At 38.3% G+C, this 12,755-nt stretch overlaps 1 protein-coding gene and 1 long non-coding RNA gene across 3 annotated transcripts in view; one reads left to right on the plus strand and one right to left on the minus strand.

Moving 5' to 3' along the window:
- LOC112146911 (transmembrane protease serine 9) overlaps positions 1–12,755 on the plus strand; it is a 73,487-nt gene that overhangs the window by 281 nt on the left and 60,451 nt on the right. The window contains exons 2-5 of the mRNA XM_036213098.1: positions 2,531–2,551; positions 3,214–3,373; positions 3,583–3,851; positions 4,754–4,899. Coding sequence (XP_036068991.1) covers positions 2,531–2,551; positions 3,214–3,373; positions 3,583–3,851; positions 4,754–4,899 — 596 coding nt within the window. The remainder of the gene's footprint in view (positions 1–2,530; positions 2,552–3,213; positions 3,374–3,582; positions 3,852–4,753; positions 4,900–12,755) is intronic.
- Positions 2,292–12,755, minus strand: part of LOC112146920 — a 25,928-nt gene continuing 15,464 nt past the window's right edge. The window contains exons 2-3 of one of the 2 annotated variants that reach the window (XR_004948295.1): positions 7,370–7,442; positions 2,292–3,834 (exon numbers count right to left, since the gene is read on the minus strand). This is a non-coding gene — a long non-coding RNA (uncharacterized LOC112146920). Of the gene's footprint in view, positions 3,835–7,024; positions 7,093–7,369; positions 7,443–12,755 lie in introns of both variants that reach the window. The other variant, XR_004948294.1, reaches the window with a different exon arrangement.

Consider the following 12,755-nt stretch of genomic DNA (forward strand, 5'->3'; position numbering starts at 1 on the left):
TTTCATACTGCCAGTCAAACAGAGCGTCATGGAAACGGGCTGAACTCAAACTCAGCCTCTATTTGAGTTTATTTATGTTCTGACTGTAATTGTAATCACAAAATTAAAGGAATTTAAATTATTAGACACAAAAGAATGTAAACATGTCCCTGATTGATGCTCCTGACATCATACCTGTGAAGGTATCGAAGTTTATCAAGATCTTGGAGGGTGAGAGGATGCCCGAGGAACAAAGAAGTGTCCTGGGTGTGCCGTACAGTGGAGACTACAGAGAAATAAAACTGATTAGACACAATGAAGTTAAGGGTAAGAGTAGATTAAGCTAGACTTAGGTTAAAAATTAACATTTGTACCTCTGCGGCTTCCCTGTGGCTCAGGATGGAGGCCAATTCTGTAAATGACTCTTCTCTGCTTTTTTTCTATGCTTTTTTCTAAGTTCGAAAAATCTGAGGCTTTGAAAGATCTTCATTTTGTGTTGAAACAGTCTTTTAAAAATGTAAACCAAGTTGGGACCTTCTTGGCATTGCCAGATACCTCGACATACACACCTATATGTTATACCCACTCTTTTTCACCTCCTTGGCTTGACAAATCTTACCATAATTGGAGAAGGACAGGTTTAATTTCAATCGAAAATTTGTACACTAACAGGGATTTTTCATCATTCAGTCAGCTCCAAGAACAATACCACTTGTCTAACTCACACTTTTGTTACTAACAAGTCAGGTATTGCATCCAATCAAAAATACATAATTTTGGGAAACTTCCTATAGTACATGAGATTTTTGATGTGCTAAGGAGCCCGCCGGACTCCAGGCATCTTATTTCTCAAATTCTGCATTTGTTTGATGACTCTATGGTGGCACACACTGTGAAAATTAGGGATGCTTGGAGGGAGGAGTTAGGTATTGAATTATCTGACTCAATGTGGGATCGGTGTTCATTCTTACTCTGTTAACTCGAGACATCAACTAATTTTATTTAAGACTGTCCATCGTTTGTACTACTCAAAAGCTAAGCTGCACAGCATTTATTCTCCAGTTTCCCCCTTTTGTGACAGATGTAAAGTATCAGAGGGCACACTGTCTCATACTTTCTGGTTCTGCTCTTCCCTAACTGGATACTGGTCCAAAATCTTTGACTGGTTTTCTAAGGCCTACAAAACACCTCTCCGTCCTGAAGCAGAACTTGCCATTTTCGGCTGCTCACAGACAATCAAGAATATCCCTGCAACAATGCAGCGACCTCTGGAAGTGGGAATGCTAGTGGCCAAGAGACTCATACTACAAAAATGGAAATCCCCTGTTGCTTCTTTTTTCCAACAATGGATCACTAATATGCTCTCTATTATACCAATGGAAAAACTCAGATTTTCAAGAAACTGCTTATTAACCATCTTTCCAGATACCTGGGGATCATTTCTCTCGTCACCTGGAAGCGGTCAGATTGGATTGAGGCCAAAATAATTTGGAGGGGGAGAAAAAAGTTGACTGATTGTATCCTGCCTACCTTCTGTATTTATTATCTATTTTTCTCTGGAACTGACATCATTGCTTTGCACACATCAGAGCCTATGTTTGTTTGTGCTTTGTTTATAAATGAAAAATGCAAATAATAATAATAAAAAAAATTAACATTTGTAAACAATACTTTAGGTTCTGAGTGTAAATGAGAAGAACTCAAGAAGAACAGTGAGGTTACAGTGAACAAAAGTGAAGAAAGTGAAAGACTTTAAGTTCAGCAGACCAGAACAACAGAGAGTGTAGGAAAGAGGTGAAGAAGACACAGGTTGGAACAGGTGGAGGGAGGTTTCAGGTGTGACCAAAGGAAAACTGTAGAAGCATTAAAAACCTTTCAGTTTTTGGTTGACATTTTAAAAATCTGTCCAGGAACTACAGATGAAAAATAGCATCTACGCTAATGCTGACACATTCCAGTTATGCTTTTAATGTGCACTGTCTCTGAGAAATAAACCAATAAAAAATCTCTATCTGTGTTCAAATCAAACCATGAAACCATTTAGCTGTAGAGTTTGCAGCTTTTAAAACAATAGATTTGTGGGGAAAACTGAGTGTCACAGACCTCTGACATGCAAAAAAATCTACGTTTTGGGAGGATTAAAGACAGTTGTTTATTTCAGGTCATTCAAAATCAAGATGTTCATGAATTTATTAGCTGACTTCATTTTAAAAGCAGCTGTTTTAAGGAAACAAAAGGTTTTATTCTTAAACCTGAGGAATCCATGGTTTTTTTTTTTTAAACTAATTTGTTTTTTATTTTTATTAATTTTTTTATTTTACATTTTTGGTCACATTTTTTCACTGCTACCCAGGATGAAAACAAACAAACAAAACAATAAATTTTAGTGTCAGTTTCTGTTTTGTTTACAGAGAACTTAACCCTGGAGAACCTAAGAACATATTTCTAAGCTTTTGACGTTAATTCCTCTGTTTCCACTGTGCCCTAAAGTTAATAAATATTTAACGGTTTCAATTGACTTATTGTTAAACCATTTGTTTTCTGTTTTCAGTGTGTCTCTCGCAGCTAGATGGTAAGTAAACATTTTTGTATGTTAAGAAAACATTCAAAAGTCACGTTTTCATTTTTAAAGAAGCAAAAGCCGTTTGCAACAGTATGCATCACAGGGTTAATCCAGTTTATTCATATTATTTTTGAATACAATTAATATTTGAATAAATAAAATTTAAACTGGTTTCAAATGTAATAGTTGCTATTTATTATTTTATCTTGTTAACTCAAGTGGGATATTCTAGTAAAGTAGAGAAAGCTGGTTTTACTGTAATATATTTTACAAAGCATTGCACATGTGACATGGAGTTGTCATTTTCTGAAGATGCTCCTTAATATGTTCAATTTTGTTGGAACAAAATACATTTATTTTTTACCAAAATAGAAAAAAAAAGTGAAATTTAAAACAAGATCTGTACATGTCTCAGTAAAAGAAAACGATGGAAGAGAATGAACATCTTATAAAATTTGTGTCTGATTCATGAAAGCCATGAACCCTGAATGAGAGCAAATTATGGACGGAAACGTTTTCTGTTCCTTTTCCTGAAAGAAACCTTCAAGTGCATAAAAAAGAAAGAGATTAACAACAAAAACATCAATTTAGGAGAGAACATTCTTGAGGAATTCAGGATTTCCAGTAGTTTCTGGGTCCACAGAAACTAAACCAGTAGATTTTCTTTGCAGTCTGTGGTCAGCCGAAGCGGAACACCAGGATTGTTGGAGGACAGGATGCTCCTGAAGGGTCCTGGCCCTGGCAGGTCAGTCTGCAGACATCTGGACACTTCTGTGGAGGATCGCTCATCAACAACCAGTGGGTGCTGACGGCGGCTCACTGTGTTCCAAGGTGAGCAATGCAGCTAATAAATCCAGTGAATGAGGTCTTTGGTTTTTTAAGAACCGAGATGAAAATAGTCGTGAGAAAATAAGCCTAATATAAAAAACAAAAGATCTGATTACCTTAAAGCTCATTCATTTAAAATGTATTTGGTTCCCTACTAGTTTTGCCAGTAATTAAACTTCTGACAGTTCGAACATTTCTGTTGTCTTTCTCAGTGGTGGCTTGTCTGATGCGAAGGTGTTGCTGGGTCTTCAGAGTCTGCAAGGATCCAACCCCAATAGTGCTACTAGAACAGTAGCAAAATCAATTGTTCATCCAAACTACAACTCAGATACGACAGACAACGACATCGCCCTCCTGCAGCTCTCCTTACCAGTAACCTTCACCGACTACATTTCTCCCGTCTGTCTGGCTTCCACGGGCAGCACCTTCTACAGCAGCATCAACACCTGGGTCACCGGCTGGGGCTACATTAGAGATGAAGGTCAGTTAGTCATTGAAATACATGTTGATTTTCAATGTCTTATTTACAAGGGTCTGATGGATCAGGAGACTTTAGGTGAATCCGAATTCTTCCACTAACCCTCTAGAGCCACAAACGGGCAGACAGCTGGTTTGATGTGCAGTGGGTTTATTTGCACAGACAGGATGACAGGAGTCAAGCAATGCTAAATGTCCTCAAAGCTAAAACACGTTTGGGCAGGCAGAGGTCAGGCGCTAGTATAACAATATCAGAGAGGAGGCAAGAATAGTCAGAATTCAGGTGTGGATCAGGGCAGGCAGCAAACAGACAGAGTAAGGTGAAAATCCGGACATGAGAAGACAGGTCGGGAGATAAGTATGCATGCAGAGTGGTGCATACAATACTCTATGTGCTCCTCATGTGGATGATTGTCAATGAGCGGCATACAGGACTTTGCGCTTTGGCTGCTGGGAGATCTAGTGTGTTAGTACTCTGGAGATGGCTCCTGCCGGTGAACAGAGGTGGAGACAGAGCTCTGACTGAGATGTTGACATCCAGCTTCCACATGTAGAGGGATTCCTTGAATACATAAAATATCCCGGAAATGGAATGCTACACAATGAAAGTAAATACGCAATTTCTAAAATGAGGATTTACAGCAAGTGGCAATCCTGTAAAAGGTGGTTCACTGATTGACAAATCCTATTCCTCAAATTTAAGTAGTCTAACTCAGAAATTACAAAGTCAATTTAATCCATTAAGAAGAATGCAAATGTACCTGGCCTGCAATAGATGGGCAACCTGTTCAAGGTAAACTCCGCCTCCACTCAGCTGTAGCTCCAGCAACCCCATGACCCACTCAACTAATGTTCTTTGATGAACCTCAGATGTTGTCAGTTGATCAAATCTTTTTCTTCTTTTAGTCTCCCTTCCTTCCCCACAAACCCTCCAGGAAGTACAAGTACCGATTGTGGGAAACAGACGGTGTAAGTGCAGCTATGGAGCCAACAAAATCACTGATAACATGTTGTGTGCCGGGTTACTTGAAGGAGGCAAAGATTCTTGTCAGGTGATCACCTTTATTTTCAGCTTAACTGATATTCCTCTGAATTCTTCCTTGAAATTGTTTTTGATCTTGAAGGGCGACTCAGGAGGTCCACTGGTGATTAAGCAGAATGGCCGCTGGATCCAGGCAGGAGTTGTGAGTTTTGGAATAGGTTGTGCTCAACCTAATTACCCCGGAGTCTACTCAAGAGTGTCCCAGTACCAGACCTGGATCAATGAGCAAATTACTAGCAATCTGCCGGGATTTATCACCTTCACCTCCAGTGGAACTGACAGTGACCTCAGTGTGTCGTGTCCAGGAGTACCTCCAATTGTAACCGCAACTGCAACCACAACCACCACAGTTTCTGCAACCACTAAACCTACAGGTAAAGTAGTATCTTTACAAGGCCTGAAATGATCATTATAAACATATGAGCAAATGTCATCGTACATTAGTGCCAAATAGAGGATAATCGGAAATGTTTTTGAGAAAAAAAACTGTAAATAGAAACATGTAACATAAGGTGTTGTAAAAAGGGGTGTGGCCAAACATGTAACATAAGGTGTTGTAAAAAGGGGTGTGACCACACAAGACTTTTCTTCTACCCACTCCTTTTCCAACACATTGTTTGCTATACGTGTATATTTGTATTTTTTTAATTCTTATATTTGTATTTTTTTAATTCTTGTGTTTATTTTTATGTTGTTTGTGTATGAAAAAAAAATACTGAATTTAAGCAAATATCCTGTTATGCTGAGTTAAATCAATTCAATTCTCAATGAATGAGGTTAACATGAACTGAAAGTTACTAACAAAGACGTTGTCACATTCAACTTTTGGGGGTTGACCCATTTGGGTGCTGCATGTTTTTGGGCTGTCTGTAGAGAGTCATAGAGAGGTGAGGATGCATTGTAAGGGGTGCACAGGTGTGTCTTGTAGTTCTCTTGTAGCTCATACGGCCACCTTAAGGGACGTAAGGAAAATGGAGAGTACCATTCATGTCATTCATCTGCTTAGGGTCAGGGCTACATGAAGTATTCATAAGGATAATAGAAGTTAGACAAAGCACTGTCAAGCAATACATTTTTTGTGCAATCAGTTAATCATGACTTGTAATTAATTAATCTAATTAATCAAATTTTATTCGAATCTAACTCGAAATTGAATTGCTGTGATAGGCCTAATTTTCAGTTATTTCCTATAAAGTTCCTGACATTGTGGCACAATAAAAGATCAAAATACAATTTAATAAGTGGGTTTATGGAGTTTTCTTATTATAACAAATTTTCAACCTTTACTATAACATCACCAAGGTTTTATTTTTCAATCTCGGAAAATGAAAATAAAAAGATAAAAAAAATCAGTCTCGAGTGCTCTAATTTAACACATAAAAAGTAGGAACAAATTTCGGAGCAATCAAAAAAAAATATTGACCACAAACTTTCTAATAATACTAAATTCATAAGTTGATATTCCTTATTACTCAGTTTACCGTCCGATAAGATCAGACTTTTACATACTCCATTAATTCATGATAATGAACATCTTGTTGGGCTTTATCCCTAAAATGTTGAATAATAGCTGTGGCATTGTGGCTTTTGTTTTGGATTAGTTCTGTTAGGAACTACAAAGTCACAAATCAATGACATCACAGTAGCGATGCAGCACACGCTGCGTACGGGAATGATACAGGGACACCATTACAATGTGTCTCCATGTAGAATGTAATACTTAACTTTGGATGTGACTACAGGTATTATCAATTTTGCATCAAACTCCTACTTAGTTCTGCCACAAACGATTGTGTTAATAGTCAACTAATCACCGTTTAGTTTTTCCAATTAGTCAACTTATCAGGTCATGTACAAACTGGATGTAAAGCACACGTCTTAACCACCATTAGCTTCAAACTAACTAAAAACTAGATTTATAACAGTACCTACCACAATATTAGTGTGAATGCTGTAAGCTGAATTTGACAGCGTGTTGGTGTTTGTATTACTTGTTTTTTTTTTCTCTTCTGTATAATGGTCCGTGTCTTGCTTTTGGTTTTTAAAATGGAAAAGTTTTACTTGTAAATGATATGATGATTCTGAGACATTCATTCATAGTTTTTCTTCTGCAGCTGGCATTTGTGGATACGCACCACAAAACTCCAGAATTCTTGCTGTAAGTTCAGTGACGACTGATGGCCAATGGCCGTGGATGGCAAGTCTGCAAAAGAACGGACAGCATGTGTGCGGGGGGACTTTAGTTTCCTTTAACGCTGTGCTCAGCAGTGCGAACTGCTTCTCAAGGTGAGTTACAGCTGGAGATGACGGCCTTTTAGGGTTTGGTACCTCAGTGTAATCCAGAAAATGCAGCAACAAATCAAGATAAGTTGGAACAGCTATAGGAATGGATTTTAACCCTTTGACGCCTACTAATCCAAAGCACTTCAGCTCCAAAATTAATTTAAAAAAATGAAGTTTTAAAATGTCCAGCAACCTACCTTTTAGATCTTTTGTTGCGTTCATCCCCTCCTTCCTTTGAAATCAAGTTCATGTACCATTTCTCCATGTCTCCTGAAATGATATTTTTAGTATTTCACATGATTGTTCCAGCTTTGTAAACCTGTCTCATGTTACCAACCCAGTTTCTGTCCCCCAGAATGCCCCAAGCTTATGATGCTTTCAGCCAATGGTCAATCCATAGGTCTCCATTACTGGACTAAAACCATCTCCGATCATATTTTGATCCCGCTTGTTTGACTTATGACCTCCTGCTTGCCTTTTTGGGATTCAGCCTAAGCAAATTTAACTCTTCCCTCCTGGGCTGTCATTCCTCTTGGTCCTCAATCTTAAACTTAAATGTCAAGGTTTTTAGTTTCATGAAACCTCAACTGGCTACCGGTGTACCAATTCAAGCTCATCAATGAACTTCAATGTTAACTGGAATAAAAACACTTTGGATGATTAGGGCGTGATCATGTATACAGAGAAAACAAGGATCTAAAGGACAAAACCTAAAACTTTGATCGAAACCAGAAAAATATTTTCAGTTTTGGTTGGATTCATTGTGTCGTCCACAGTCCTATTGTACCATCTGAGTGGACGGTTGTGTTGGGCCGTCTGAGGCAGAATGGATCAAACCCCTTTGAGGTGTCGCTGAATGTGACAAACATCACTCTGAGCAACCAGACAGGCTCCAATGTTGCTGTGCTGCAACTCTCCACCAAACCCAGCCTGAATAATTACATCCAGCCCATCTGTCTGGACAATGGAAAAACCATCCAAGAGGGAGCAGCATGCTGGGCTACAGGCTGGAGTTCTGGACAGGGTGGAGGTGAGTCCACAGCACACAGGAAGAACACATTCAAAAACTCACACAAAAATTAAACCATTGGAACAACTTAGTTATTTTCATTTTCCTATATTTGCATGTCTAGAGGAGCAACTCATGCAGCAGTTCCAGACGTCTGTGCTAAACTGTGGAAATGCATCTACAAGTGACAGCATTTGTACAGATTTATTTACACTGGAGCAGGTAACTGATAAGACAAGGAAATACATTCCTTTTTTTAATGTTTTACAAAATGTCTTCATCCAAACAAGGAAGAACTGCTGTGTAACCTGCAATGAGCAGTTGATTTCATTAAAAACAAATATGTTAGCTGAACATTTAAATATAAAGAAGAAATATTGAGATGGTTCTTACATTTTAGCCCTGATTTTGTAAGTTAATAAATGAGGGGCCAGTAGATGGATTGTAGGCGGGAAATGTTTTCCTTTTTATTCATTTGAGTGTTCATTTTTGTTCTGGGACAATGAAGGGACAAAGTGAGTAAGGTGTTTGATGGTTCATTTTTGCCTGATTGAATTGTCATTATAAACGCTCAAAACTCCAATGTTTGAATCCAAAAAATGAAGCAGCTGGGGACAAAAGGTATAGAGCAGCAGTTCTAACTTTTAGCCCTTGTGCTATCCTAGGCATGTTTACATTAAATGTGGGGTCACCGGGAGCCCACAAGACAGTGTGCTGAACTTTGTTTTTTCAAGATTTTTTATCTTCACTGGTGTTTGTGGCAGACAGGAAATCCAGTCCACTTTTGTCATGGGACATATCACACATCAATATAAGGGTAGCGCGTCATCTGGACCCCATAAGATAGCACTAGGGTGAAAAGGTAGATTCTTGTTAACCAACTTGAATCAAGAAACAACAGCATGATGTGTCTAACTAAAGTTATTTCTGATGTTGATCACATGACATTAATGACGTCAATAAACAGTCTAATCAATTCCTCTGATGACTGTGTGTTTGCTCAGGGTGACTCTGGAGGTCCTCTCATGTGTAAGCTGGATGGGTATTGGTACCAGACGGCCGTATTGCCATATGTGAACAGCACATCCAGGGCAAAACGGGCTACAACCACGATGGTCTTTGAAAAACTGACCAACTTTCAAGACTTCCTTTTGCGCACAGTGGGGACATTCTTGACTCCAACCACCACCAACACATCATCTACCAACACCACTACGGCAGCTTCAAGCGCCAGAGAGGGAACTCCCTTTTTCTTCAGCTTCCACCTTCTCCTCCTCTCTTTGTGTCTGCTGTTCTTCTCACATGATAGTTAAACTTTTTCTTGAATTACATGATGTAAAATCCACAAATGAGTGTAAGTAGTTCATTTTGAAACCCGGTCAGGCCTTTCCTGGTTGACTCTATTTTTTTGTTGACATCTAGAAATTGAGTGGTGCAGTTTTTTGGGGTGTTGAATCAGGCATTCTGGGGTATGTCTGTAAAAATCTTGTTATGACATTGTCCCCCTCCTCTTAAGAATCTCAGTTATTCGACAGGATAAGGAAATATGTGACCCCTTTGGTTCATGTTTTAACTCTGAAAAACGTTTGTTTTGAGTTGCTGTTGTGATCCTTAAATGGGGTCAAAGGACCCAAATGCGAGAATGCTGTATCTTCTGAGGGGCGCTGTGTTTCCTATTATCTTCTTAAAACCTGTGCTGTCACAGTATAAATTCTGAATTGATTTATTCCATACTTTCCTATAATGTATTTATTTCAGAACTCAGAATGTTATTAAACATGTCTATAATCTAAAAACTTACAGGTTTAGGAGATCTGCATGATTGAAGTGACATTTACATGAATAATGACAAACTTTTTTAATGAACCAAACATCTTCCTCAGAAATTAAGTTATTTCTACTAATAAAATGTACAATTTATATCACAGCTGTTTTCTGATTTTAATAATAATAATTAAAAAAAAATCTAAATCAATAAATTTTATTTCTAATGGTAATTTCTTCTTTTTGTTGTTTAGCTGGGAGATTTACTGACTTTCGTTTATTTTTTTATTTTATTTTATTTTTTTACAATGTTTTACCTGGCAAGGCAAGTTTATTTGTATAGCACATTTAATGTACAGAGACAAATCCAAATGATTTACATAAACCATTAAAACAATCAAGAGAAATAGTAAAGGTGAATACATACTAATCAAATGCAGCTGAGAACAAGTGGGTATTTAACCTGGATTTAAGTACTTTCAGCAGATCTAAGGTTTTCTGAAGGTCTGTTCCAGATCTGCAGAGCACAGAAGCTGAATGCAGCTTCTCCATGTTTAGTTTTGACTCTAGGAACTGATAAAAGACCGGATCCTGATGACCGGAGAGATCTGGCTAGTACATACTGGGTCAGGAGGTCAGTCATGTATTTTGGTGCTAAACCATTAAATCTTTATAAACCAGTAACAGAACTTTAAAGTCTATCCTCTGACCGACAGGTAACCAGTGTAAAGACCTCAGAACTGGACTGATGTGGTCTACTTGACTACGTGACTGCCTTAATGTGTTTATCAAAATTTAAGTCTGTGTCTATCACTACACCCAAGTTTCTGGCCTGGTTGGTAGTTTTTAGTTGAATAGATTGAAGCTCTGTAGTGACGTCCAACCTTTTTTCTTTAGCCCCAAAGACAATAACCTCAGTTTTGTTTTTGTTTAATTGAAGTAAGTTGTGACACATCCAGTCATTAATGTCCTCAATGCATTTACCAAGAGCCTGTACAGGGCCTCGGTCTCCTGGTGTCAGTCTAATATATATCTGTGTGTCATCTGCATAGCTATGGTAACTAATGTTGTTGTTCTTTATAACCTGGGCCAGTGGGAGCATGTAGATGTTACATAGAAGGTTTGATAATTGTTCATTTCTGTTCTGTCTAGACTGTCCTTTTTAAAGAGAGGTTCGATTACAGCTGTTTTCAGTTGTTAAAAACACACACACACATGCTAAAGACAAGTTCACAATCTGGAACAGGACTGGTTCCAGGATATTTGAAACTTTTTTATAAAAGCTTGTGGGTAGACTGTCCAGACAGCAGGAGGAGGAATTCAGTTGACATAGAATGTCCTGCAGATCTTTACTGTTTGAGTTTACGGCAATGATGTCAGAAAAATAGGACTTCCTTGCATTGGTCAGTTGTAAATTATAAAAGTGAAGTCTCTCTTTATATGTCGTAATCAGCCTGCAGTTTAGTCTTTCACCACATGCATTCAGATTTCCGACATTCTCTTTTTCCATTCTGTACAAGTATGGAATTTCCCCATAACGATGGTTTCCTACCAGAGATCACCTTCACGTTACTGGAAGCAATACTCTCCATGATATTCGACTTACTGGCATTAAAGTTATTGACAGGCTCATTGACTGAATGTATCACAAGTAGTGACACCTTCAAATATTTACACATATTATTTACAGTGTGCTACAAGGACTTGAATTTTGTTGGGTAGAGAGTAATACTGCAAGGTAAAGGATTACTTCAGAAAACCAGTGACGAGTAATGTTCTGTGTTTAATGTAACTCCATAGTCATGTGGGCTAGGTGAAGGACTGGCACGCAGGAGCCCTGGGTTCGATTCCCAGGGTTGTCCACTGATCCCCACCCAGATTGGGTCCTTAGGCAAGACCCTTGATGCTGCTGCCTAACTGGGTCCCTGTGCCCCTCAAGTACAGGGTTGTGTCAGGAAGGGCATCCGGCGTAAAAACTCTGCCAAATCACTGATGCGAAACAGTGGGTGCTGTTATGCTGTGGCGACCCCGAAAGGGATAAGCCGAAAGTGAACTACTACATAGTCATGTGGAGTCCTGCAAGTCATTGCTGACAGGTCACACCCAGATGCATTTATGCAAATTCAAAGCGGTTCTGAAGAGTTTTGAGGTTTCTAAAACAGGTAAAACTCAGATGACATGAACATCCAAACGCTTCAGGAGGACACCTACAGATTCTTACCTGTGAACATAGTTTAACACAAACATGTAGAACAGCTGCCGGCTTTCTGTGACTGTTCAAACCACTGATGACACAACAGCAACTCGTGAGGAAAAACGTTTCCTGAATCAGGTTACAAGCATTTTTTTTTTTGAGCATCAAAGGTAACATTGTTAGAAGCAAAAGTTTGTTTTTAGCTCGCCAAACCACATTCTGGATGTGCAACAAGCAGACATATCACAAAGCCAGACGTCTCTCTTGTGATTCAGCTCTTTTTTCAAAAGCTTCAGGAGTACCAGCTTTAAAATTAGACTATTAAGAATCCCTTTGCTTATTATTTATTTCTTTTTTTAATGAATTAGATGTAAATCATTAAGTTCATTATTTGGAAGTGTTAGTGTGTAATTCTTCTTTAAAACCTCAACTGGGTTGCGTTTGCTAGAATATGAGGCCTCTCTGTTTGTAGTTGTGTGAAAACTAAAAAGTTTTGAAGTTTTTCCGAAGTTAAACAAAATGAAAAATAAAAAAACAATACCAGTTATTTACTAAAATCTTGAAGTAAACTGAACATCAACCATAGGGATTTATTTTTTAAAGAGGAGATCCAGTT

The sequence above is a fragment of the Oryzias melastigma genome, linkage group LG8 (assembly GCF_002922805.2).
Source record: "Oryzias melastigma strain HK-1 linkage group LG8, ASM292280v2, whole genome shotgun sequence".
NCBI lineage: Eukaryota > Metazoa > Chordata > Actinopteri > Beloniformes > Adrianichthyidae > Oryzias > Oryzias melastigma.